General features: G+C 42.4%; 1 protein-coding gene across 2 annotated transcripts in view; it reads right to left on the bottom strand.

The window, feature by feature from the left end:
• Positions 1 to 26,928, bottom strand: part of runx2a (RUNX family transcription factor 2a) — a 102,981-nt gene that overhangs the window by 9,585 nt on the left and 66,468 nt on the right. For both annotated transcript variants that reach the window (XM_078212916.1, XM_078212915.1), the window contains one exon: positions 21,169 to 21,333. In XM_078212916.1, coding sequence (XP_078069042.1) covers positions 21,169 to 21,333 — 165 coding nt within the window. The remainder of the gene's footprint in view (positions 1 to 21,168; positions 21,334 to 26,928) is intronic.

Genomic DNA, 26,928 nt, shown 5'->3' on the forward strand with positions numbered 1-26,928 from the left:
TCCTTACAGGAACTGCTGCAGGCTGTTCCTAAAGTAGGTAAATACAAGTTTATGTATGATTTATATAGGTCCAGGAGAAGTATGAAGAATTCCTCCTGGCTGCATGAATAGTTTTGGCACTATTACTGGCAGTCCTATCAATTCTTTTCCTTACAATACAGAATTTCCTGTTTGGCTCATGGAGTAGCCATCAGAATTCCCATTCTGACCAGCCTTTACCCCATTGGCAAACTTCCAGACATCAAGTGGTTTGGGCCTCACCAAAGGGTTGGCACACTACCCAACTGAGGTATGCTCAAAGTCAAAATCAACCCCAGTATGTAGGCTATTCTCCAGCAGCGCCACCACAGCTAAGGCCAATTCTGTCCTCATGAATGTGTATACGTAGTGATCAGAAGCAGGGACATCTACTGAATTTAAAACTCTGTTTCCTGTGTCTTTGCACAAAGTCTCGTTCACCTATCGCCCCTATGTTTGCTGGCCTATATGCTCTGGTTAAGCAATGTTCATTGGCCTACATTGACTCCAGGTCTAGCAAAGCCTGAACAGCCTCACACCTCCCCATCTCTCACAACTCCCTATCTCCTCATGCTCAGCATCTCTCCAAGATCCCTGACCTCAACCAAATCTAGCCTCTTGAGCATCCCCAATTTTAATAGCTCTACTGACAGCCACGACTTCAGCTGCCTCAGCCCCAAGCTCTGAAACTTTCTCCTTAAACTTCTCTGCCTCTCTCTCCTGTTTTAAGATGTTTCTTAAAACCTATCTCTTTGGCCAAGATTTTGGTCACCTTTCTCAACATCCTTATGTGGCTCAGTATAAAATTCTGTTTGATAAAACTCCTGTGAAGTGCTTTGCGATGTTATACTTATACTTGGCATGATGTTATAAAGATGCAAGTTGTTGTTGTTCTGCCTGAAAAGCAGCTGACTTCACACATCAGGAGTCAAACCTGAGAACTTCCTGATCTGTTTGGCTCATTTTCAACCCACAGGGTGCAATTATCATCCACTGAGTTGCCATGATGTTTGTGTACTAAGAAATGCTTTTATCAGGTAATTTGTAGAATTATTACATTAAACTATAATGTGACGGGCTTCAACAGAGATACCATAATAAAACTCTTGCAGTAATTTGAAAATGAGCTGTTCAAAATCTAAAAGAAAAAAATGGTGTGTGTTTAAGAAGCCCACACAAGTTGTGGCACAGCCTCACATGACCAGTATATCGCTCCCCAGGACCTATTGCCCAGATCTGTTCCTGAAATGCTTCCAGTGAGTGCGTGCGTAGGGACCCCTTCAGAGAGAATAGAATGAATCGGAAAGACATATGGAAACGCTTTCATTGAACTGTTTCCATGAAATTTTTAATGAGCCAAAGCCCTTAGATGTGGTTCAATGCCTTAAATTAGCAAAATAAGAAAGTACAAATCCTCTTTCCCTTTCAATCCATACTCTGCTTTAAAAAAAATTAAAAACCACTAATTGCTTGTGGTTCAACAACAGAAAGACATTAAAACAGGACCTTCCTCCTAAAAATAGCAGCAATTCTCTTCAAATTCCTATTCAGAATCAATAGTCTTTCTCCCAGTCAGATTGTCTCCTTGAGGCACATAATGCAATTTTTCATGTTGAAACAGGTGGGAGGGTTCAAAACTTAACTAGACGAATGGTCAATTAAAATTGCTGCTATTGATGATTCATTTTGCCAGAACCTGAAGTGAAAGGCCTTGCGGACATGACCAACTATTATATTTTGGCTTACAGCAGTAGAATTAAAAATAATCAGGATTCAGTCACTGCTCACTGAAGCTGGGCATTCAAATTTCGTTGCATTTATATTTTGGAATAAGACAACAAGTTTAACAGATGAATTAAAAACAGGTGGAGGTGTCCTGTTAAATAGCAAGTAAGCTGCTTGAACTTGTCATAAATTCCCACCCTCTGTTTTTAGACATTACTCAGTATGACATTCCAACTTGCCAAAGGGTCTGAGGAGGACAAGACAGTCTGTCTGCAGCTCATTTCCTTTTTTTGGCCAATTTGTAGTGTAAAATTCACACAGGAAGATGTAAAGAAATCTACTTTCCACTTATCTAATTTGTTGGTTATGCAGCCAATACATAGAAGGCAGAGGAGATCAATTACAAGAAGGAATGAAATACGTCCCCTGTCCGCTTCAACGTAACTAATTATATTATAAAAATCTCATATTTGCTTCTAGAAAAGGCAATGTAAAATTGCAGCTAAATTTCCACGAGTTCCATGAAAAACACTAGCTAATTTTACAGTGTTGTCCTTCTTGATTACTACAAATATTTTGAAGTCCCAAAGTCAGAATGTGGCCATATGTGGAAAAGAGAATGTGCTGATTTAGTTTCCTTATTACTTTATATTGTTAGTTGGAGGCACTCCCTTCTGAACACAAAGTATACCCTTTAGCTTTCTTCTGTCCTATACAGCAAGGGCAATCAATTGTAAAGTACATGTCATGAAGGGAAGTTGAGAGACTACACTACACAGAGATAGGTCATACCAGCTCACATTCTAAAACTATTAATAATCATTATAAATCATTAATTCACTTGAAGGCGGACTTTTTGAGAGACAACTGGTTAAATATTTATTATAATAATATGTAAACTTAGGACTTTTGGAAAATAATCATTCTGCTCGAATTGTTCTAGTTAACAACTGTGCAGAGGATTTCTGCCCCTTTGTCTACGTATTGAAAGTTTTTGATTTCTTTGCTGTAGCTAAACTCTGACAACTGGTAGCTGACATATGTTCCCCTTTCAGAAACAGTCAAATCTATTTGTAGTCTTCTGTTCCCTTGAATGAAGTGGTCAGCAGAGGTGTTGAGATTGAGACTAAAGGGCCCAATTTATGAATGTGTCCTTTGGAAGGCTCCTCAACAGCAGCATGCATTTGTAAAAGTCACCATTTTCCTTCCTGGCTTCATGGTAGTGCTGAACATTGGAGCACTATCATTCAACCCACTTTAATGGAAGGTTTAATCCTCCGATTTGCTAAGTTCCTGATTTGAGCTATGCTGGCCCTGAAGTTTTTGATCAGTAATGACAATATCTTCCAGCCTAGTCTGTACCTCAGTCCTTCCAACAGGCTACCAAATGGCAGAGGACTAGGAGCAAAAGGATCATCCACCAACCTGTCATTAGAGGTACAAATCGAGTGGACCATTTTAGTTGGCAAATACAAATCTACTCTGATTGATTGAGGCATTGCCCATGCATTCCCCACGGCAACATCTTGACCAATCATAGTCGACTTACCATTTTGTGAATTGAAATAAATGCTTCGGGAATAACTGTTCCCTGGCACATTTTGCATGGAAACATCTCGACCAATCATAGTCCACTTGCCAAACAATCAGCACCCTTTTTCTCATGCAATAGAAATTGTTGTTCCCTTTGAAATTTGGTATTCCTGTGTTTGTCCTGATGAGTGCATGATAAAAGGCTTTGACAGCATGGCTGGAACTCTACCACTTTGCCCACCACAGAATTGGAGCGGGTGAGGGTCAGACAGTGGAAATCTCCGTTGACCTCGGGTGGGAAATACTGGTCTCGCTTGAGCAAGGCCATAAAATCCCGCCCAATTATGTCTTTTCTCAGCAGTTTCTTTTTCTCTTCTTTAGATAACTACAGCAATACAGAGAAAGTTTCAACTTGTTCAACTTCAGCACTTTTACTAGGAAGACAGTTAGACCAAGGTGTCTCCAATAATCTACTTCAGAACAATGCACCTGCCACAAAACATTTTAAGTCTGTTTGAAATATTGAAAGCCCCAAGCTCTGGTTCAATTTGTGGCTCTAGAATCTCAGGGCAATGATGCAATCTGCATGATTTGTTTCAGGCAATAGGAAACATTGATGAGATCTCAAACAGATGTTATGGGAAGTGCACAAATCTGCAAATCTGAATGTTAACAGATAATTTCTGATTTAATGTTGGTTTTAATCTTTATGTTAACTTTCTCTGCTGATGACAAGTAAAAATAAAAATAGCTATTAGCCTATGGGGATGGATTTACCTCCTTCGAAAGAAGAGGGTCAAAGTGCGATTTCTGCTCTTCAGCCCATCTCCACCATGACTTTCACTCATTTTCCTCCATCAGAACTCTTTCTGCATGCAAGATTGGACCAATCTGAATCCCAACCAACAAGAGAGTCTACTATTGCTGGAAGAGGGACATATGTCATTGGTGATGCAAGTATCCAATGAAAACTTTAATTTTAGATCTTGTGGTAAGGTAAGGCCTAATATATGGCCTGCAGAAAGGGAGGTGTACCCACTATCTCCCTGAATCTGCTCAGAATAGTCCATTGCAAATTGGAGGACAGGGTTTGAATGTGGAGAACTGCATTTGGCGAAGCAGTGTTCTGGTTAGTCTGTTGAGTATTCTTTTGAGACTAAAAGTTTACCAAAGGAGAAGTGTGAGTAAAAACATGAACAATAATAAGGATAGTTACTCCCTTCCCCTAAGGTTTAATTATGCATCCATGTACATAATGAAGGTTCTGGTCATGGCCTTATTTAGATTTGGTGCTATATTTTCACACTTTGTGCATGGAGATACTAGCTCTGAATTTCCCCAGAAGATTTCCTGATTTCTGTTGTTACTTCATGTCAGCAGAACTGGCAGTGTAACACCATAAATGATATTTCTGTCAATCTCCTGCCAAAGTTACAGCATGAAATCGGGCAAACCCTTACAGAAATTTGGTGGCAACATTAGCACAATTTACACTTTATATTAAGCACCATTATTGAAGCAAACACAGGCACATCTTGATTCAATTTGTGCCCAATCTAGGGGAAAACAATTGAATGCAGAATGCCACTAAATAATTATTTAATTGCACCATATGATAAATAATCAGTGCCGCTTTCGTTGTCACCTTGGAGGACACAGCAGCTGGTAAAGGCCGCTACCTGAGAAAGGCTTCTTTCAAATAAGTGAGTTGGAATTCTAATCAGTTAATATAATTAGGCTGTGGCACGATGCTACCCAAAAGAAAACCTAGCACATCAGACTTTTAAGGCCCCGGCATTATACTGTGCCATTGGCCCAGGTAAAGCAAAATAAAGCTTCCTGTTTTGGTGGCATGTTAGAAACTTTCTTTTCGCAGTTGCTCGAGGTGCAAGATGCTTCTCACAATGTAAGTTGGATTGGAGCAATAAAAATGGATCTGACACACATTTTACAAGAGATTGCAATTTTAAATAGAGGTTATATTCAGGGACTATGGAAGGAGCATTCAACCTGCCTCAGGGCAAGTCAAATGCTGCACCTAATAATGTAATATGTAGAATTTTCCATAATTGACTGCAGATTATTTCTCAATTAGCCTGCAGCGATGCCTTGATATTTACCCACACGTGAAAGTATCGCACAAAAACAACTGAAGGGTGGCAGTTGCTACTGTAATAAAATCTGCCAAAAAACAGGGCTAGGATCGCAAGTGGGTCTGCAATTTTGGGTTTGTTGGCCAATCCCAACCCTGAGCCATTTTTGAGAAGGTTAGGTTGGTAGCAGAACAGATGCCTGCCTACAAGTGTTGGGTAACCACCTGAGGTAACTAAGGGACCTATTATGGCACCTCTCCTGAACCTTGAGTGGAATCTTTCAGTTGGCAGGTGGGCCATGCACTGTAACTGAAACATGGTCAGTGAGAGGGTTGTTCTTGATTCATTATTTACAAATACATCCCATCATTCAATGTGACAAACACAAAGTAAGACCATGGGCAAAATCTTCTGATATTTACTCTAAGGCCGGAATCCTCTGGTCTCCTGTCAGCAGGTATCTTGGCAGTGAGAGGTGGTGCTAGTAGCAGGATCTTCCGGTTCTACTGCTGTCAGATTTCTCATTGAAGCCACCCCATGGCACTGGGGTGAGAAATACACAGTGTATTCAATGAGAAATACGCTGCTGGTGGGACCAGAGAATCCGCCACTAGCAAACAGCTGAAGAATTCGGTCCAAATTGGCTCCCGGCTGCACCGTTGGCTTTTCTTGCCAGATGATGCAGCACTCAGAGTCAAGAAATTCTGCAGGTGTCTCTGATGCCATTATGCTGGTGGGATGGGACCTGACGGCTCTGCAGAGATTGAAGAACAGCCCGATCTGTGAGATAACAAACAACTCTCTCCCCTCCCACCCCCGGAAAACCCTCCCCCCCACAGAAAAGGGCAACTCCCCTTTTTAGTAAGGCGTTTGATAAGGTCCCCCATGGTCGGCTTATGATGAAAGTAAGGAGGTGTGGGATAGAGGGAAAGTTGGCCGATTGGATAGGTAACTGGCTGTCTGATCGAAGACAGGGTGGTGGTGGATGGAAAATTTTCGGACTGGAGGCAGGTTGCTAGTGGAGTGCCGCAGGGATCAGAGCTTGGTCCTCTGCTCTTTGTGATTTTTATTAATGACTTAGAGGAGGGGGCTGAAGGGTGGATCAGTAAATTTGCTGATGACACCAAGATTGGTGGAGTAGTGGATGAGGTGGAGGGCTGTTGTAGGCTGCAAAGAGACATAGATAGGATGCAAAGCTGGGCTGAAAAATGGCAAATGGAGTTTAACCCTGATAAATGGGAGGTGATTCATTTTGGTAGGTCTAATTTAAATGTGGATTACAGGGTCAAAGGTAGGGTTCTGAAGACTGTGGAGGAACAGAGAGATCTTGGGGTCCATATCCACAGATCTCTAAAGGTTGCCACTCAAGTGGATAGAGCAGTGAAGACGGCCTATAGTGCGTTAGCTTTTATTAACAGGGGGTTGGAGTTTAAGAGCCGTGGGGTTATGCTGCAACTGTACAGGACCTTGGTGAGACCACATTTGGAATATTGTGTGCAGTTCTGGTCACATCACTATAAGAAGGATGTGGAAGCATTGGAGAGAGTGCAGAGGAGATTTACCAGGATGCTGCCTGGTTTGGAGGGTAGGTCTTATGAGGAAAGGTTGAGGGAGCTAGGGCTGTTCTCTCTGGAGCGGAGGAGGCTGAGGGGAGACTTAATAGAGGTTTATAAAATGATGAAGGGGATAGATAGAGTGAACGTTCAAAGACTATTTCCCCAGGTGGATGGAGCTATTACAAGGGGGCATAACTATAGGGTTCATGGTGGGAGATATAGGAAGGATATCAGAGGTAGGTTCTTTACGCAGAGAGTGGTTGGGATGTGGAATAGACTGCCTGCAGTGATAGTGGAATCAGACACTTTAGGAACATTTAAGCGGTTATTGGATAGGCACATGGAGCACACCAGGATGATAGGGAGTGGGAAAGCTTGATCTTGGTTTCAGATAAAGCTCGGCACAACATCGTGGGCCGAAGGGCCTGTTCTGTGCTGTACTGTTCTATGTTCTATGTTCCCCCCACCAATGGAGCTCCCCAGAGGGGCCCCTGATGTCACGTCAGCGAGGGGGAGTCTTAACATGGGGGCATGGGGCAACATCCGGCAGGGAAACCCTTTAATTAGATGCTGATTTATGGAAATGAGGTTTATAGAATCATAGAACCTTAACAGTGCAGAAGGAGGCCACTTGGCCCATTGAGCCTGCACTGACAACAATCCCACCAAGGCCCCATCTCCGTAACCCCACGTATTTACCCTGCCAATCCCCCTGAATCTAAGGGACAATTTACCATGGCCAATCAACCCAACCTTTCTGGGTAGGAACCTCGTTTAATCACCGGTTGTCAGGCAGAGAAAAATCAGAAAACGAGATCTCGCCGCCGAGATTCACATTTCGGAAGTCTTGTGAGATTTTCTGCCAGAATCACCATTTTCGCCTGCGGTGAACACCGGCAGAAAATCCTGGCCCATGATTTGCTTCTGTGACAAGGTTATTCAACTATTTGTTTCATTCCTGTATTGTTGCCTGCTACATTGCCCTAGGTCACTGTTAGCCTAGACTGAATCATCTGTAAATGAGGAATTACTGTGGTTACATTACCACAACTCAAGCCCCACTATCTGCAAACATGTGGCACATAACAAGAAAGGGGTTTCTGTAGTAGTGCTGAGTGAGCCTCTGTTTACCCAGTCATGGATTCTGAACTAATCTGGAGTGAAATTATATTAAGTTATTACTTGTGACTTTAGAGGGAGCCTAAAGTGCCTATTGCCGCCACCATTCTTCATATGGAACTATTTTATTCTGTACAGAACCTGGAAGAGATTTGGGCCAGTCAATAGGAGGTTTATTGGAGATTCAAAACAGCAATTGCTTAACAATGTGCTACTTGTAAAGTTTTTTTTCATGCTTTAAAAATATCACTGAACCAAACAACTTAAATGTGTTCTAAATATAACATACAGATCAAATGCAACAGCTGCTGTATGGCAATTCTCTCTCATCTGCTTTTATTTCAATATATAATATGCAAAATGTTTTTCATCTAACACTGTAAACCAACTTTTCTTTTAAAAGGGAATTATTTTAATGAACTGGAAATGCTGATACTTTTACGCTGTCCTATATGGTGCCATTAAAACAAATTGTCCTCAAAGGACTTGTAATTAAACTCTTTGTAAAAGTAAAGATTATTGTTTTGCTCCATTGAAAAGTATTCTCGAGTTAAAGGAATGTTTACTTCCTATTTCATAGCAATGGAAAGTAATTTTGATAAGAAAAACATGATAAAAATCTGTTGGATATTTTCATTAGTTTGAAACTATGTCCTGTTTTAGCAGAGAACATCCCATTGACTAATCTATTCTAATTAAGTACAAACCAATCGATAAATCAATCCTGCACAATCCCTTTATCAACAAATCCAAACACTTGAATTGCAAAGTTTTGTATAAAAATCAGTCAAATCAAATGTTTGAGAGGCCACACATACTGCATTATTGATGCTGTTTTACTGAAGTAGTTTGTGCATGTTTTGCTGTCTCTGCAAGTCTGACAGTAATAGGCTGTGCTACATATATTGTGCATACAAATGAATCATGAGATCACCCAACTGCATAATGCCAAAGGGAAATGGATGGCTGGAGAAGTTGACTGAAGTCTATTGGCACAGTCCTTTGACTTGTGAGCAGAAGGCTCCTATTAACAAAAATTCACAAAGGGCAGAGGCACGTTTGACGTACTTCTTTTTTCTCTCTCTTCCAATTTGCCTTTTTTCCTCTTCCTGTCCTGAATATACTGCCTGCTGCTGGGATAGAGTTCCATTGGTGTTGACAGCACTTTAGCACTTCATTCTACTGGGTGCTCTCCATGTGTTAATAAACTATTTGATTGTGTAGGGGAGGAGAGTATCGTAGAATCACAGAATCCCTACAGTGCCGAAGGAAGCCATTTGGCCCACCGAGCCTACACCGACAACAATCCCACCCAGGCCCTATCCCCGTAACCCCACATATTTACCCTGCTAATCCCCCTGACACTAAGGGGCAATTTAGCATGGCCAATCAACGTAACCCACACATCTTTGGACTGTGGGAGGAAACCCATACAGACACGGGGAAAACATGCAAACTCCACATAATCATCCAAGGCCGGAATTAAACCCAGGTCCCTGGTGCTGAGACAGCAGTGCTAACCACTGTGCCATCGTGCCACCCCATGTATTCTTTCCAATGGGAGCCCTCTGCCAACCCCCACTTCCCCATTCCATCCCACCACCCAGCACAGGGACAATGACTATTTGTAATGCTGATACATTTAGTAAATACAGATTTGTCATTTAAAAATTCAAGATGGGCACAGTAATGGACTATCAAAAAAATATATATTTTATAAGCGGAAGCTGCATTTAATTCAAATAACATGAAAGAAAAAGGTCCTAAAATTATTGATCTGTTCTGTGGTACCCCGGCCATAGGTTGAGGGGGAGTTCACCAGAACAGTTGCTACCTCAGCCAGAACTGAAATGCTGTTGCTTTCCCGCTTTAAGGTAGATTTTCTGGGATGGCCTTGTGGGAGCAGTAGGTTCTGTGCCCCAGGCCTCAGTTGGGACTCAAAGAAGCATCAGTGCATGCAGGTATATCTAGCTTTGGTTTACCTAACCAAAACTGTTGGAAGTGGAGCTTACTTCGGGATGCAATCCAGAAATCCTCCATAATCCTTTTCCTGGTGGATGGCCAGTTTCTGGAGGTATTTTTGACATCTTTTGTGGGGTGTATATGATAGATGCGTTCTCCCATCCCACCCCTCAACCCAGGTGGCAGAGGTGGACATCTATTCTTGATGTAAATGCCAGGATTGCCCTACAGTGAATGTTTTGTGGTTATATGTTAGTTGTTGCTAATGTGGATATGTTTTCCTTTCTTTCTTCCCATTATTTATCCCTGGTCTGTGCAGGACAGCTGAGCCATGGCAGGTGGACAACCTGGTTTCTCAGATTTACCATCTCTATTCTGCAGCTGCCAATGACAGAGGAACTCAGAAATAGATTCCCTGTTGATTGATCTTTCTTCTCTGTGGGCAGTTTCTAGGTGTCGGCAAGATCCCTTCTCCATCACAACTGATTGATGGGTCAATCTGCATCTGGAATTGTGGCGGCAAGATTATAATCTATGGATCAGGTAGATGGTTTTGGAACTCTGAGTTGCTCCCAACAATTGGACATATCACAAGACTGGCTGCCCTCTAAACAACAATTGTCACGTTGGTTGAATAGGCCTTAGCTTCTGAGGTGAAACTTTCAAATAAAATTATTTCAATAAAAGCACTTTTTGAGAGTGTGAAATTTCTGAGGACACACAGTTTAGTATGGAGAATAGGAATGTATGAAAGAATCCTCCTAATCATATTCATTGGACTTTCCTTGTTTCATAGAATTTTTAGAAAAGAATGACCCAAATAATGTTTGCTTTCAAAAATAGGAATGCACTTCACCATGATGCAAATTTGCAGTTGTTAAGGAACTGGTATAGGAATTAGTAAAACAAAGCCAATTTCTGTTAAGACAGTGAGTGACCTGTTTATTAAAAGTGTTCAGGGGGATGAGCGACCATAATATGATAGAATTCTTCATCAAGATATAGACAGTGGCAGAGTTGATTCTGGGACTATGGTCCTGAATCTTAATAAAGGAAACTACAATGGCATTAGACGCAAGTTGGCTTCGATGGATTGGGAAATGTTACTTAAAGAGGTAACGATGGATAGGCAATGGCAAACATTCAAAGAGGTCATGGGTGAATAGCAACAATTGTTCATTCCTGTCTGGCACACAAGTAAATTGGGAAAAGTGGCCAAACTATGGGCTACAAGGGAATTTAGAGAGAGTATTAGGTCCAAGGAAGAGGCATACAGATTGGCCAGAAAAAAACAACAGATCTGAGAACATAAGAAATAGGAACAGGAGTAGGCCATCTAGCCCCTCAAGCCTGCTCCGCCATTCAATAAGATCATGGCTGATCTGATAGTGGATTCAGTTCCACTTACCCGCCCGCTCCCCATAACCCTTAATTCCCTTAATGGTTAAAAATCTATCTATCTGTGACTTAAACACATTTAACGAGGTAGCCTCTACTGCTTCATTGGGCAGAGAATTCCAAAGATTCACTACCCTCTGGGAGAAGAAGTTCCTCCTCAACTCTGTTCAAAATTGACTTCCCCGTATTTTGAGGCTATGCCCCCTAGTTCTTGTTTCCATTGTAAGTGGAAATAACCTCGCTGCTTCGACCCTGTTTAGCCCCTTCATTATCTTATATGTTTCTATAAGATCTCCCCTCAACCTTCTAAACTCCAATGAGTACAGGCCCAGTCTACTCAATCTCTTCTCATAAGCTAACCCCCTCATCTACGGAATCAACCTGGTGAACCTTCTCTGTACCCCCTCCAAAGCTGATATATCCGTTCTTAAATAAGGGGACCAAAATTGTACACAGTATTCTAGGTGCGGCCTCACCAGTACCCTGTACAGTTGCAGCATGACCTCCCTGCTTTTATACTCCATCCCTCTCGCGATAAAGGCCAACATTCCATTTGCCTTCTTGATCACCTGCTGCACCTGCAAACTGAGTTTTTGTGATTCATGCACAAGGACCCCCAGGTCCCTCTGCACAGTAGCATGTTGTAATTTTTCACCGTTTAAATAATAGTCCATTTTACTATTATTCCTTCCAAAGTGGATAACCTCACACTTACCAACGTTATACTCCACCTGCCAGATCCTTGCCCACTCACTTAGCCTATCCAAATCTCTCTGCAGACTCTCTGTGTCCTCCACGCAATTTGCTTTCCCACTCATCTTTGTGTCATCTGCAAACTTTGTTACCCTACACTCGGTCCCCTCCTCCAGATCGTCTATGTATATGGTAAATAGTTGAGGCCCCAGCACCAATCCCTGCGGCACGCCACTAGTCACTGATTGCCAACCGGAAAAGTACCCATTTATTCCGACTCTCTGCTTTCTGTTAGATAGCCAATCCTCAATCCACGCTAACACTTTACCCCCAACTCCGTGTACCTTTATCTTATGCAGCCACCTTTTGTGAGGCACCTTATTGAATGCCTTCTGGAAATCTAAGTACACCACATCCACCGGTTCCCCTCTGTCAACCACACTCGTTATATCCTCAAAAAATTCCAGTAAATTAGCCAAACATGACTTTCCCTTCATGAATCCATGCTGCGTCTGCTTGATTGAACCATTCTTTTCCAGGTGTCCTGCTATTTCTTCCTTAATGATAGATTCCAGCATTTTCCCAACTACGGATGTTAAGCTAACCGGCCTGTAGTTACCTGCCTTTTGTCTACCTCCTTTTTAAAACAGTGGCGTTACATTAACTGTTTTCCAATCAGCTGGCACCTCCCCAGAGTCCAGTGAATTTTGATAAATTACAACTAATGCATTTGCCATTACATCTGCCATTTCGTTTAGTACCCTGGGTTGCATTCCATCCGGACCAGGGACTTGTCTACCTTTAGTCCCATTAGCCTACCCAGTACTACCTCTTTAGTAATAGTGATCGTTTTAAGGTCCTCACCCCCTACAGTCCCATGACCGTCAATTATTGGTATGCTATCTGTGTCCTCCACTGTGAAGGCCGACACAAAAAACTTGTTTAAGGCCTCGGCCATTTCCTCGTTTCCTATTATTAAATCCCCCTTCTCATCTTCTAAGGGACCAACATTTACTTTAGCCACTCTTTTCCATTTTATATATTTGTAAAAACTTTTACTATTAGTTTTTATATTTTGTACTAGTTTACTTTCATAAACTATCTTTCCTTTCTTTATTGCTTTCTTAGTAGTTCTTTGTTGTTTTTTAAAGCCTTCCCAGTCTTCTAGTTCCCCACTAATTTTGGCCACTCTGTATGCATTGGTTTTTAATTTGATACTCTCCTTTATTTCCTTAGTTATCCATGGCTGGTTATCCCTTTTCTTACATTCCTTCTTTTTCACTGGAATATATTTTTGCTGAGTACTGAGAAAAATCTCCTTAAAAATCCTCCACTGTTCCTCAACTGTCCCACCAATTAGTCTGTTTTCCCAGTCTACATTAGCCAACTCTGCCCTCATCCTATTGTAATCCCCCTTGTTCAAGCAGAGGACACTGGTTTGGGACCCTACTTTCTCACCCTCCATCTGTATTAGAAAATCAACCATATTGTGATCACTCATTCCAAGAGGATCCCTCACAAGGAGATCATTCATTTTACCTGTCTCATTACACAGGACCAGATCCAAGATAGCTTGCTACCTCGTAGGTTCTGTAACATACTGTTCGAGGAAACTATCGCGACAGCATTCTAAGAACTCTTCCTCAAGTCCACCGTGTCTGACTTGAGTTGACCAATCAATATGGAGGTTAAAATTCCCCATGATTATTGCTGTTCCATTTTTACATGCATCTGTTATTTGTTTGTTTATAGCCTGCCCCACCTTGAAGTTATTATTTGGGGGCCTAGACTATGCCCACCAGTGACTTTTTTCCCTTACTATTCCTTATCTCCACCCACATTGATTCTACATTTTGCTCCTTAGAGCCTATATCGTCTCTCACTACTGCCCTGAGGATTGGGAGCAGTTTAGAATTCAGCAAAGGAGAAACAAGGATTAAGAAGGGAAAAATTGAATACAAGAGGAAACTTGTAGGGAACACAAAAACTGACTGTAAAAGCTTTTGTAGGTATATGAAGAAAGAAAGATTGGTGAAGCCAAATGTAGGTCCTTAAGTCAGAAACAGAGGAATTTATAAATGGGCAACAAAGAAATGGCTGACCAACTAAATACATATTTTAGTTTGGTTTTCACAAGGGAGGATACAAATAACATACCAGAAATGTTGGGGAACACAGGATTTAGTGAGAAGGAGGAGCTGAAGGAAATCAGTATTAGTAGAGCAATGGAGTTGGGGAAACTGATGGGATTGAAGGCTGATAAATCCCCAGAGTATTTAAGGAAGTGGCCCTAAAAATAGTGTATCCATTGGTGGTCAGTCAGTCACTGGAAATTGAAATACCCTGAGGCAGGGGCAGCATGGTGGCAGAATGGTTAGCACTGCTGTCTCACAGTGCCAGGGACCCGGGTTCAATTCCCAGTTTGGGTCACTGTCCATGCAGAATCTGCATGTTCTCCCCGTGTCTGCATGGGTTTCCTCCGTGTGCTTCGGTTTCCTCCCACAGTCTGAAAGACGTGCTGGTTAGGTGCACTGGCCATGCTAAACTCTCCCTCAGTGTACCCAAACAGGCGCCGGAATGTGGCGACTAGGGGATTCTCACAGTAACTTCATTGCAGTACTAATGTAAGCCTACTTGTGACTAATAAATAAATAAATGTTTACTCAAACTTTTGTTATCAGTCTCTATGTGGATTGCACCAAATGGATTCCATTAACTTTGGGAGCTAGGGCAAATTAACTTTTTCTTTTAGCATGTTGTGGGTTGTTTTATTCAGGATGCTGCTGATTGCTTTAAAATGTTGTGGATTGTCTCAGCTGCTGTGCAGTGTTTGGCATTGTTTGTGAAAAGGTGAACAGAGTTTTCAGACCAGGTTGTTTGATGTGGATTAGCTTGAAGCCTCCTCAAGGAGATGGAAGTTCTTGATAAAAACATTCGTTACAGCTTTGCAGTTACAAAGCACCGACCAGGCAAGAAAAAGCCTCAAAGAATAGTTGTGTAATAACAATAACATTGAAATAGCACAGTATGGCAGAGCTATACACTCTACTGAATGCCCTCCTTACTTGTTATTGTTTTAGCACCATTATTTTAACATTATTGCTGAAATAACTGAATTCCTGCAACATTTAAAACATCAGGGATTTAATTTTATCCTTGCTAGCAGGTTTTCAGGCTAGCGTGGCCTGCAAAGTTCCCTGGATGGCCTTTCCGTAACTCTCCCATCTGCTCCCTAGGTTGGTCCGCCCACCCTCATCCAATTGAGATCCTTAAGTGGCCACCAATTTTGAGGTTGGCAGGAAGATCTCATATTCAGGTCACCTTGTTCGGGCCTTAGGCAGGAAGGGGCAGGGGGCTGTGCTGGGGGGTTGTTCCTTGGGGTAGGGGGAAGTGTTGTGTGGTGGGTGGTCTGTGAGGTGGAAGGGTGTTCTGTGTCTGTGGCGGGAGCTCTGTGGAGGTGGGAGTTCTGTGCTGGGGGGTTTCCATTTTTTTTTCCAAATGGGGCATCCTGATCTTTTAAAAGCCTAGGTTGCTGGTGGGTTGGGCTTAGAGTAGTTTTTTTTTCATTGAGCGCTTAAAAATACGATGGAGGAAGCCATCCTTGAGGCTGGTGGCTTTGATCCCATTTTCCCCTCCCACTCTGCAAAATAATGAGACAATTCTGCCCTATGGGCTTGATTTCCATTCGCCTGTGTGGACGAAGTGCAGTCCAGGCACACTTCCACCATGGTGCTCCCAAATGGTTTGTCAGCATCCTAACGCTTCCAGAATGTGCTGCAATTTACAAACTGAGAGCAGGGGGAAGCTGGCAACACATTCACCTCCACTTAAATAATTAAACACCTTCAAGAACTTATTCATGGGCTGGAGAGGGATACAGGAAATTTTCAAATCTGAGAAGGGGAGGAGTGAATGATGTGGAGCACATTGGCGCACATCTGTCAAGCACAGCAGCATGCATTGTTGCTGCTGATTTAAAACTTTGGAAAGAAAATGAAATTCTAACCGAGGCGCTCAAGCTGTGGCACAAAGTTACCATCGCTTGAGCAGGGGAGACGAAGAACCTTCTGACTAACTGGTTGCTTGGACACTGCAATGGCTGGCTGCTCTCCTGCTTGTTCCATTCTGCAAAGCAACAGAAAGCCCAGTCATGGCTGCTGCCTGCCTTTGAGATTTGCTCTCCAGTGTCAATTCCTGCCTCCAGGCAGCACATGACACTTCTAATTGGGCACTGAGCTGGCCTCAAGCCCAGATAGGAGCTTTGCATTAAAAAATAATGTTGTGACATAGGGGTGGTTGGTATTCAGGAATGATCCATGCATTAGGTTCCCTGGATTGAAAATCCAGCCCTATGGCAGCGAAAGAAACTTCAATGTCACGGGAATAAAGGTACTCAAATGTCATGAGGTGCTTAATGATATCACTAATGATAAACTATTAAATAAACATTTAAAATATAATTTAAAATGATGCTGACCAGTTTCATTTGATTCACAATGAACTATTTGTTTTCTATCTATTTTAATCCTGACCCATCAATTTTCTTCCATTTTCTTAAGACATTGATTCCTTTGCTAAGCTTCTGTTCCAAGAGTTGATATTCCTCTTCCAGGGCTTTGCCTTAGGAACCATTATTATTCATGTGTGAACCGTAACTGCAAGTGAGTCTGGCTGTTCAATTGTCTGAACATTACACCTAATTCCAACATTATCTTCATTCGCTGTTCGTTTAGGCACTTCCTGCAGGGGCTACTGAATAAGGATCAGGAAGACGAACCTTACTTGACTTCTCCCTTTTTAACTCAGAATTTTAAAAAATATGTGATTTGTGCCGTGACCAAAGAATTACTATACTAGAGGGAACAACTTTGATGGATCAAACAGCCTTTTTATATCCCTGGCATTTCTTATATTCTCACACCTGGTGCACACATATCTTTTTCTGCAATTCTCGTAGAAATATATGTCATTTATTATCTTTTCACATTTAATACTCAACACAGATATGCAATTTTAATAATTCTGTGCAATAGAAATCATGTAGATCTGGTAACCTCAGAAACATTTTGCCTGCATCCATATTCCTAAAAGGAATTCTGCAAAACACAGAAATCTTTCGAGGAATATCATACAAACAAGAAGCAGGAGTAGTCTATGTAGCCCTTTGAACCTGCTCCCCCATTCATCTTGATCATCAAATTCAATGTCCTGATCCCGCCTTCCCCCCTTATCCCTTGAGCCCCAAGAGCTATATCTAATTTCTTCTTGAAATCACACAATGTTTTGCCCTCAACTACTTTCTGTTGTAGTAAATTCCTCAGATTCACCACTGTCTGGGTGAAGAAATTTCTCCTCACATCAGTTCTAAAAGGTTTATCCCTTATCTTCAAACTATGACCACTAGTTATGGACTCCCCCACCATCGGGAACATTCTTTCTGAATCGAACAGAGCAGTTGTCCAGCCCAAAGGATGGAATCTGATTATATCTGTCATTAAATGCACATATTCATAAGAAAATAAAACTGTAAGCAAATACATTCAGTTACTGTCATGTTCCATATCATGCATATATTGCAATGACTAATAATACATCGGTTAACTCAATTCACTCTACATTTAATTTTACAGGATTATCAGTCAATGATGGCAGAGCCAGTGAGGTTGGCAGGGGATCATAACCACCTCAGTAACTTTGAGTGGTCAACTTTGTACGCCAGGACACGACCAAAGCGGACTACGAGTAAATTACTTAATTTATAAAATTTACATCTTGATGACTATCAATAACAATTTGCATTTATATCGGCTTTCTGACTCGGAACATGTGGCAAGGTGCCTCACAGGAGTATAACCAGGCAAAAATCAGCACTTGGTTAAGAATCGAATATTAGGATAGATGTCAATAAACTTGTCTGAAAAGGGGCTTAAAGGTGGAGAGAGAGCGAGAGAGCGATGGGAAAGTTTAGGGAGAGAATTACAGAGCTTATGGCATGAATGATTGAAAACATAATTAACTATGGTGGGAAGAATTTAGTGGGTAATGGACAAAAGGCCAGAGTTGGGGGAAGGCAGAGGGGAAGACAAGACCATAAAACAATTCCAACATAAAGATGAAAATGTTAAAATTGAGGTGTTGGTGGACAATGGGAGCCTGAAGCAGATCAGCGAGTGGTGGGACAATGGGTGAACTGGACTTGCTGTAGGTTAGGATAGCAGCAGCACAGTTTTGGGTCAGCTCACATTTATAAAGAATAGAAGATGGGGAGCTGGGAAAACAGTCGAATAATTGTGACTGGAAATTTGAAAAGCTTGGATGAGCAGTAAACACACTTGAAGCAACATGAATGTCTTTATCATGTAGCCTAAAAGGGAAACATTATACAAGCAGAATATGCAAAATAGCATTGATGGTTTTTTTTCTATGATTTTGAGACAAGTTACTTTTAATACTAATCTCATTGGTGCCGAATGTATTCATTGCATGGAAACACCAGAAAGTGTCCTAAGCATCATTTATGCCATTTTTTAGTTGTTTTCACAGGTCTTCAACATGCTTGAATGGATTAGTGGGAGAATACCGACAGAAATTCATGCCCAGTATAGCCTTTCTGAAAAGGCTATATTCACATTACAAAGTAGCTCTTTATAAAAGAGGTTTCAAAATGGCTTTATGGAAATATCTTTTTAGTATTCAGAGATTATGCTTGCAAGCGTCAAATTGGAAATATTGACCCAAATCCAATAGGAAACAAGTAAAACACACTGAGGATTTTCACCACACTGCACAGAATCTAGTTGTATATAAATCTAAGGGAATTTCAAAATACAATTTAATTAATGCCACTGAGATAGGTTAGTAAAGGGATATAATCTCTGTGAAAAATGTACAATACCTAGGAGCAAACACTATTCAACAGTAAAGAAGGAAAACATAAAAAAGCTCTCTGGGTTTAAAATAATCACAGTATTTCAAGAGAAAGTAGAGTCATAGAGGTTTACAGCATGGAAACAGACCCTTCGGCCCAACTTGTCCATGCCACCCTTTGCCCAATTGCCCGCATTTGGCCCATATCCCTCTATACCTATCGTACATGTAACTACATAAATGCTTTTTAAAAGACAAAATTGGACCCGCCTCTACTACTACCTCTGGCAGCTTGTTTCAGACACTCACCACCCTCTGTGTGAAAAAATTGCCCCTCTGGACACTTTTGTATCTCTCCCCTCTCACCTTAAACCTATGCCCTCTAGTTTTGGACTCCTCTACCTTTGGGAAAAGATATTGACTATCTAGCTGATCTGTGCCCCTCATTATTTTATAGACCTCTATAAGATCACCCCTCAGCCTCCTATGCTCCAGAGAAAAATGTCCCAGTCTATCCAGCCTCTCCTTATAACTCAATCCATCAAGTCCCGGTAGCATCCTAGTAAATCTTTTCTGCACTCTTTCTAGTTTAATAATATCCTTTCTATAATAGTGACCAGAACTGTAAACAGTATTCCAAGTGTGGCCTTACCAATGTCTTGCACAACTTCAACAAGACGTCCCAACTCCTGTATTCAATGTTCTGACCAATGAAACCAAGCATGCCGAATGCCTTCTTCACCACTCTGTCCACCTGTGACTCCACTTTCAAGGAGCTATGAACATGTACCCCCAGATCTCTTTGTTCTGTAATTCTCCCCAATGCCCTACCATTAACTGAGTAAGTCCTGCCCTGGTTCAATCTACCAAAATGCATCACCTCGCATTTGTCGAAATTAAACTCCATCTGCCATTTGTCAGCCCACTGGCCCAATTGATCAAGGTCCCGTTACAATTGGAGATAACTTTCCTCACTGTCCACTATGCCACCAATCTTCGTGTCATCTGCAAACTTACTAACCATGCCTCCTATATTCTCATCCAAATCATTAATATAAATGACAAATGACAGGGGACCCAGCACTGATCCCTGAGGCACACCGCTGGTCACAGGCTTCCAGTTTGAAAAACAACCCTCTACAACCACCCTCTGGCTTCTGTCAAGAAGCCAATTTTGTACCCATTTAGATACCTCACCCTGGATCCCGTGAGATTTAACCTTATGCAACAATCTACCATGTGGTACCTTGTCAAAGGCCTTGCTAAAGTCCATGTAGACAACATCAACTACACTGCCCTCATCCACCTTCTTGGTTACCCCTTCAAAAAATTCAATCAAATTTGTGAGACATGATTTTCCACTCACAAAGCCATGCTGACTGTCCCTAATCAGTCCTTGCGTCTCTAAATGCCTGTAGATACTGTCTCTCAAAATACCTTCCAACAATTTACCCACCACAGATGTGAGGTTCACTGGCCTGTAGCTCCCAGACTTTTCCCTGCAGCCCTTTTTAAACAAAGGCACAACATTTGTCGCTCTCCAATCTTCAGGTACCTCACCCGTGACTATCGATGATGCAAATATCTTGGCTAGGGGACCCGTAATTTCCTCCCTAGCCTCCCACAATGTCCTGGGATACACTTCATCAGGTCCCAGGGATTTATCTACCTTGATGCGCTTAAAGACTTCCAGCACCTCCTTCTCTGTAATATGTACACTCCTCAAGACATCACTATTTACTTTGCCAAGTTCCCTAACATCCATGCTTTTCTCAACAGTAAATACTGATGAGAAATATTCATTTAGGATCTCACCTATCTCTTGTGGATCCGCACATACATGACCTTGTTGATCCTTATGAGGCCCTACTCTCTCCCTTGTTACTCTTTTGCCCTTTATGTATTTGTAGAAGCTCTTTGGATTCTCCTTTGCCTTATCTGCCAAAACAATCTCGTGTCCCCTTTTTGCCCTCCTGATTTCTCTCTTAACTCTGCTCCTGCTATACCATACTATACTCCTGCTATACTATACTCCTGCTATACTATACTCTTCAAGTAGTAATGATTTTCTCCTGTATGTATGCCAGCTTAATTCAAGTCCCACCAACCCAACCCCTCCATATGCCCCCCACCCGCAACCTTCCCCCCAAGCCATCTTCAAAACTTTAAATAAGCAGGAGGTTTACTCCTGAGTTTGTGTCTACCTGAAAGTCGTCTTGGCACGTCAGCAGTGATTGCAGGAAGCCCTGTGGCACGGGCGGAGGAGAGAGGGGTTGTGGAATGTATGGAAGGTGAAGTCATCTGACTCAGATAGGGTGGATAGGACTGATCATATGACCACGGTGGTGATGACTGGGCCTGCCTGGGGTCTGTAAACAGAGGAATCAGTCAATTTTTGTTTCTCTTCTGTTACCTTGCCAGAAAAAAAAGTCTCTATCACTTTTGTAGGCCTTAGTTTACATTCAAAGTTACTAACTATCAGCCTTTTAAAGCACTCTCTTCTCTTGCAAAGCTTATAAAATTGAATCTGGTTTGTTTTAAAAACTACAACATGTTTAAGGGAAGAAGTTGAATAAATATCAATCATCCTTTGTTATCAGTATGCCACAGCTCAGGCATATTTCTTTCCAAGGTATCTTACTTTGTAATTAATGCCGATAAAACTATTCCTTGAAAATATTAACTACTATATTCTTTTGCAAAAAAGCCCCAATTGTTTTCAGTGGCATATTGGATATATCAGGCACTGTAATCGCAAATTATAACCACTAAACACAACAACTACTTGCATTTGTAATATGCCTTTAGGTTATGAAACACCCCAAAGAGCTTCCTGGGGGCATAAACTAACAAAATTTGTACATTAGTTTCTATAGCTTGTAAATCAACATAAAACATCATCTGTAGCGTTCAGAAATTAAGTTTCATATATATACAAATGGCCAAGTTGATTTCAAAGTTTTATCACAATACATTCCATACATTTCAGTAAACCAGCTCAATGAAGAAGAGATTTGCTTGTATTCAAGAGTAAGAGTTACAAAATAAGCAGCTGAATTCTCACACTGTAACCTGCCACAGTTTCCCCATTTCCTTTAGTTCACTTGTGCAGATGAATCACAGCTATGTTTATAACAAAGGATAACATGGTAAGTGATAAGAACTCAGCACATGATAAAGGTTCCAAAACATCCTGGCAAGAATGCAGAATAATCGGTGTTTCAATTGTGCAACATCGTCCTCACCTACTCAGTTAACCAGCAACAAATGATGCAATCACTCTTTCACATGAATTTCTGCTGAATCCTTTGCACTATTTGGTTGCTGATAGGCTCAGTATTTAAGACCAATGAAATACAGTGTCGGGAACTGTCCTGAAATGCCCTAGAATTTCCAGAAATTAGAGATTAATCTCTAGGACCTGGCTGCAAGCAACCCAGAAGAAAAGTCATAGGAACACCAAGAACCGTGCAGAATTATTTTTTGTCCATTAGTTATTAAAACATTGCAGAACGATTAAGTAAACGCGTTTGTAACAGGACCGGGTGGTTGGAGGTGGGGGATGATGAGATGAAACTTCCAGGAATACATTCCACCAGAATTACCAACCTGATTGAAATATCGGCTAAAATGTGAACTCTTCTTTATACTTAGGAAGGTGGCACACAGGGTCAGCTGTCCTTTTATTGCCCCCGAATCAGATGATTTTTATTGGCTATCAACAAACAGATTTAAAGATGAACTATATGTAGCTTCTTTGTTCCGTGTGCCATTAGACAGCCTGAGTGCAGTTTAATGCTGGTGGCGGGAGATTTGCCTGCAAGCTGGAGGACCAGTGGGTGGCCCATGCTGTCATCGTTGGGGAATGCCTGCCAGAATTAAGTGCCCATTAGATACTTAAATGGCCAGCATCGAGCCTTTCCCAGGATTTAGGACTTCAGGAGGAGAATCGCCACTTCCCCACCCTCCCCCCCTCCCTCCCTCCCCCCCCCCCCCACCTCCCCCCCTCCCCCCTCCCTCCTCCCCCCCTCCCCCCCCCCCCCCCCCCCCAAACTCCCCAACAACCCAGAGAGCTGCTGGCCAATCAGAGAGGTGGCTGCTGCCAGTAATGCATCCTAGTAAGAGTTTTAACAACGCCAGGTTAAAGTCCAACAGGTTTGTTTGGTAGCAAATGCCATTAGCTTTCGGAGTGCTGCTCCTTCGTCAGATGGAGAGGATATCTGCTCGCAGACAAGGCATACAGAGACACAAAATCAAGTTACAAAATACTGATTAGAATGCGAATCCTTACAGCCAACCAAGTCTCAAAGGTACAGACAATGTGAGTGGAGGGAGCGTTAGGCACAGGTTAAAGAAATGTGTATTGTCTCCAGACAGGACAGCCAGTGAGATTCTGCAAGTCCAGGAGGCAAGCTGTGGGGGTTACCGAAAGTGTGACATGAACCCAACTGCTCTGTGGGGTCACTGCAGGCTTTTCAGTCGCTTTATGCGAAAAGGATTTAAATGATGTAAGCTTCAAAAAGAGCAAGAAAAGACCATGTCCACCCCACCACGTCCCTCCTGATTAAATGCCCCCTTGGCCTCCACACTGATCACCGGGATGCAGTGAATTCTGCCCCTTATGTGCCAAAATCTTTTCTTGCTCTTTTTGAAGCTTACATCATTTAAATCCTTTTCGCATAAAGCGACTGGAAAGCCTGCAGTGACCCCACAGAGTACTTTCAACTGAAACAAATTCCAGTGCATAATTTTCTCAAAGCATCTGTTATAAAGAACAACTCTTAGCTACAACAGAGATACTGAAAAGAATGCCAATGGAATCCAACTGTTAAATGGGAGACATATGTATAATACAACTACATTGTACTGTTAAGAAACATCACTTTAAATTCTAACTCAGTAGTCACTTCCTAAAGAGTCTAAAATCATGAGTGGGTGTTAGTTATTCAATCATGGTTTCATTCAAAGATAAGCCTGAACACAGAGGCTTGATATTTGGTGCATAGCTATCAAAATATAAAAGATAAACACAGAGCAAAATGGTGAAAAAGAAACACCTCTGCAGCTCTGTTATCCTCAGAATCATAAAGAGCAGATTCTCCTCCGCAATCACACTGATTCTCGACACTAACTGTAGCAAGTAAGGGAGGGTACATTTTCCTGATTTCTTAATCATCACCGATGCAACTGCCTTAATCTTCCATGGAAGCTGTGTCCAATACATACAGCGCAGGCATTTTGCAACAGCATGCAAATGACGTAAAACAAAGTATATAATACAGTTCCCACCATTTGCACCAGAGCAACAGTTGGTGCTCGGAGTGGCAATGCATGGGCAAAGCAAAGAGGTGAACGAAAAGTAAACTTCAAAGAGTAGCTTAGCCTGTGAAATCAATTCAAAACGGATCAAACAAACTAAGCAAGCCAGAGCTTTAACATTTTTATCACATATTTTACTGGGGTCTCCCACCTGGAATACCAGCCATGCTATGCTGCAGGAGACACCACAGTTCCTCTCCACTACCAAAGGTGGACAACCCAGCAGCTGTAGAGACATCGCTGTGAACCCATCAAAATCATGTATGTGACCCTGTCCTCAGTTACTGGTCGCCATCAGGACAGAGACTTGTGACAGGTGAAAGTTACGCTACCACTGAAATTGCACAGTTGAACAGACCCAAAAGAATATCTGCCCCCATATCTGCAAAAAACCAGATAACTTAGTATAAAATGTTGCGTTTAGACTTGCAATCCATGACCCCTCTGCAAACTGCTAAACAAAATTCTGTGAGATAGTGTGTGGGCGTGAGACTGTTCAGTCCAAAGAAGCAGTATTTTTATAATGACCGTGCACAATTTCACAATATGTAAATAGCTCCTGTGTGGATCACCTGAAAAAAGTAAGCAGGGTAGTGTTATCCCCTTGTATGTAAATAACGTCTTGCATCAGTTCACATAAAGCACACCCGCTTCCTGCTCTCTGAACACTCAGGTTCTGTTCTCCGAAGTAACATTTAACACTTTCCTATCCAAAGTCCTTTAATGTGTTTCTGCTTTCCAAATCCATGTCCGCCTTTCCCAGAACTGCTCATCTGAATTCCTCCAATCAGGTTTCTGTCCTTACCACAGTACTGAAACAGTTCTTATCAAGAGTCACAAATGATGGCCGAATGCCGTTTACGCTGGCGGGATTTTCCCATCCTGCTGCAGTGAACTGGGTGAAGGGCTAGTAGGATCGTGCCTAACATTTTATGTGACTGTGACAAAAGTAAACTATCATTCCCTATCTTTCTTGACTTGTCTGCAGCCTTTGACATGGCTGACCACACCATCCTCCTGTAACATTTCTTCACTGTAGTCCAGCTGGGTGGGAATCTCTCCATTTTTATTTATCTAATCTTCTAACTGAAGCATCTCTTCTTTCCCCTACACTGTTACCTCTGGTGTTCCATAGAGACCCATCCTTGGGCCCCTCCAATTTCTCATCTACATGCTGTATTGCAATGAGAAAAGATTAACACATAGGGTGGAACTTTACGAGAATGATTCTAAGTGCCCAACTAGCATTAAATGGGAGAGTTCCTGATCCGTTTTTTGGGTGAGTTTTCATACCCAATTGTACGTACTTAGTTATTGAAAAGATTGTGTAGACTGTTTCTAGCTGCTGCAGGCAGTGGGCTGGGCTTAATTCACCAGCCAGCCTGCGAGGGAGCTACTGTGCATTTGCTGACCTCTGATGCTGCACATGCGCAATTGTAACAGCAGGGGTCTGACAGACAGAAAGAGAGCTGTCAGGCCCCTGCTGCTGCAGGCACCGCCCCCCCCCCGCAATCATGGGGTCCCACAGCCGATTGCGAGCCCCACAACGCACGGACATCTAACTCCCCCACCCCCAAACCTCTCCCCCGATCCAATATCTATAGAGAAGCAGCAGTGGGCTCCCCTCTCCGAACTGATCAGATGTGCAGAGTGCACAGTGGGCCCCCCTACCTCCCCAATAGGGCCACCACTTTCAGGTCCTGCCCCTTCAGGCCCTGCTGCTTCTGGCCCTGTCCTCTTCAGGCCCCATCCCTTAGGCCCCACTCCCCACAAGCCCCACTCCTCATGGGCCCCACCCCTGGCATTGCCCTGTGGGCATTGCCCAGGTGCCAGGCTGGCAGTGCCACAGTGCCAGGGTGGCACTGCCAAGCTGGCACTTCCCAACGGACACCGACCCCTTTGCCCTCGGCCTCCCTGGTGGGCCTCAATGGCCTCCCGTTCTGCTGGCGAGGCCAACATGACTGTCCCCCATTCAGGGGGAGAGCTGTTTTCCTCACTGGAGGGAACCTCTCCCAGCAAGGCCATAAAGGACGATTCAGCACCAGGTTCACTTACCAGATGCAAATCTTCATTTAAATAAATTTGAATTATTCAGCCTTTCACCCATTTCTGGTGAGAGGCTGACTGCGCCGGAAATCCGGCTCTCGTAAAATCACGAGAGCTGAGAAATCGCCCATCAATGGGCGAGGCGAGCCGGTAAAATCCTGGCCATGGACTCAAAGCAGGGAGCCATTATTGCACTAACTTTATTTACACCCTAGCTTTTTTTCACTGTGTCCCAATACATGTGATAATAATAAATCAAATCAAATCAAAACCTCCCCAATGGAGAGGGCAGCGGAAAGGTAGTATAACAAAATACTCTGCTCTTGCAAAATACTAAATTTAAAGTCGCCACAGTACCAAAAGCTGCTCTCCCCCTTTTTGAGAGAGGGAAAGATAACTGTTGGCATCACTCACCAGCCAACTGAGCTAAACCGACTCCCCCAAAATAAGCTTACCCAGTATATGATCATTATAAGTATGTGTAGGAAGGGAGAAGTTGAACCTCGGTTTGGTTTGAATTGAATTGAATTTACTATGGTCCGAGTATTGCAACAGGATATTACAATATTTGTTGAACCTCTGTTTTGTTGGATCATTGT

This window comes from Mustelus asterias, chromosome 5 (genome assembly GCF_964213995.1).
Source record: "Mustelus asterias chromosome 5, sMusAst1.hap1.1, whole genome shotgun sequence".
NCBI lineage: Eukaryota > Metazoa > Chordata > Chondrichthyes > Carcharhiniformes > Triakidae > Mustelus > Mustelus asterias.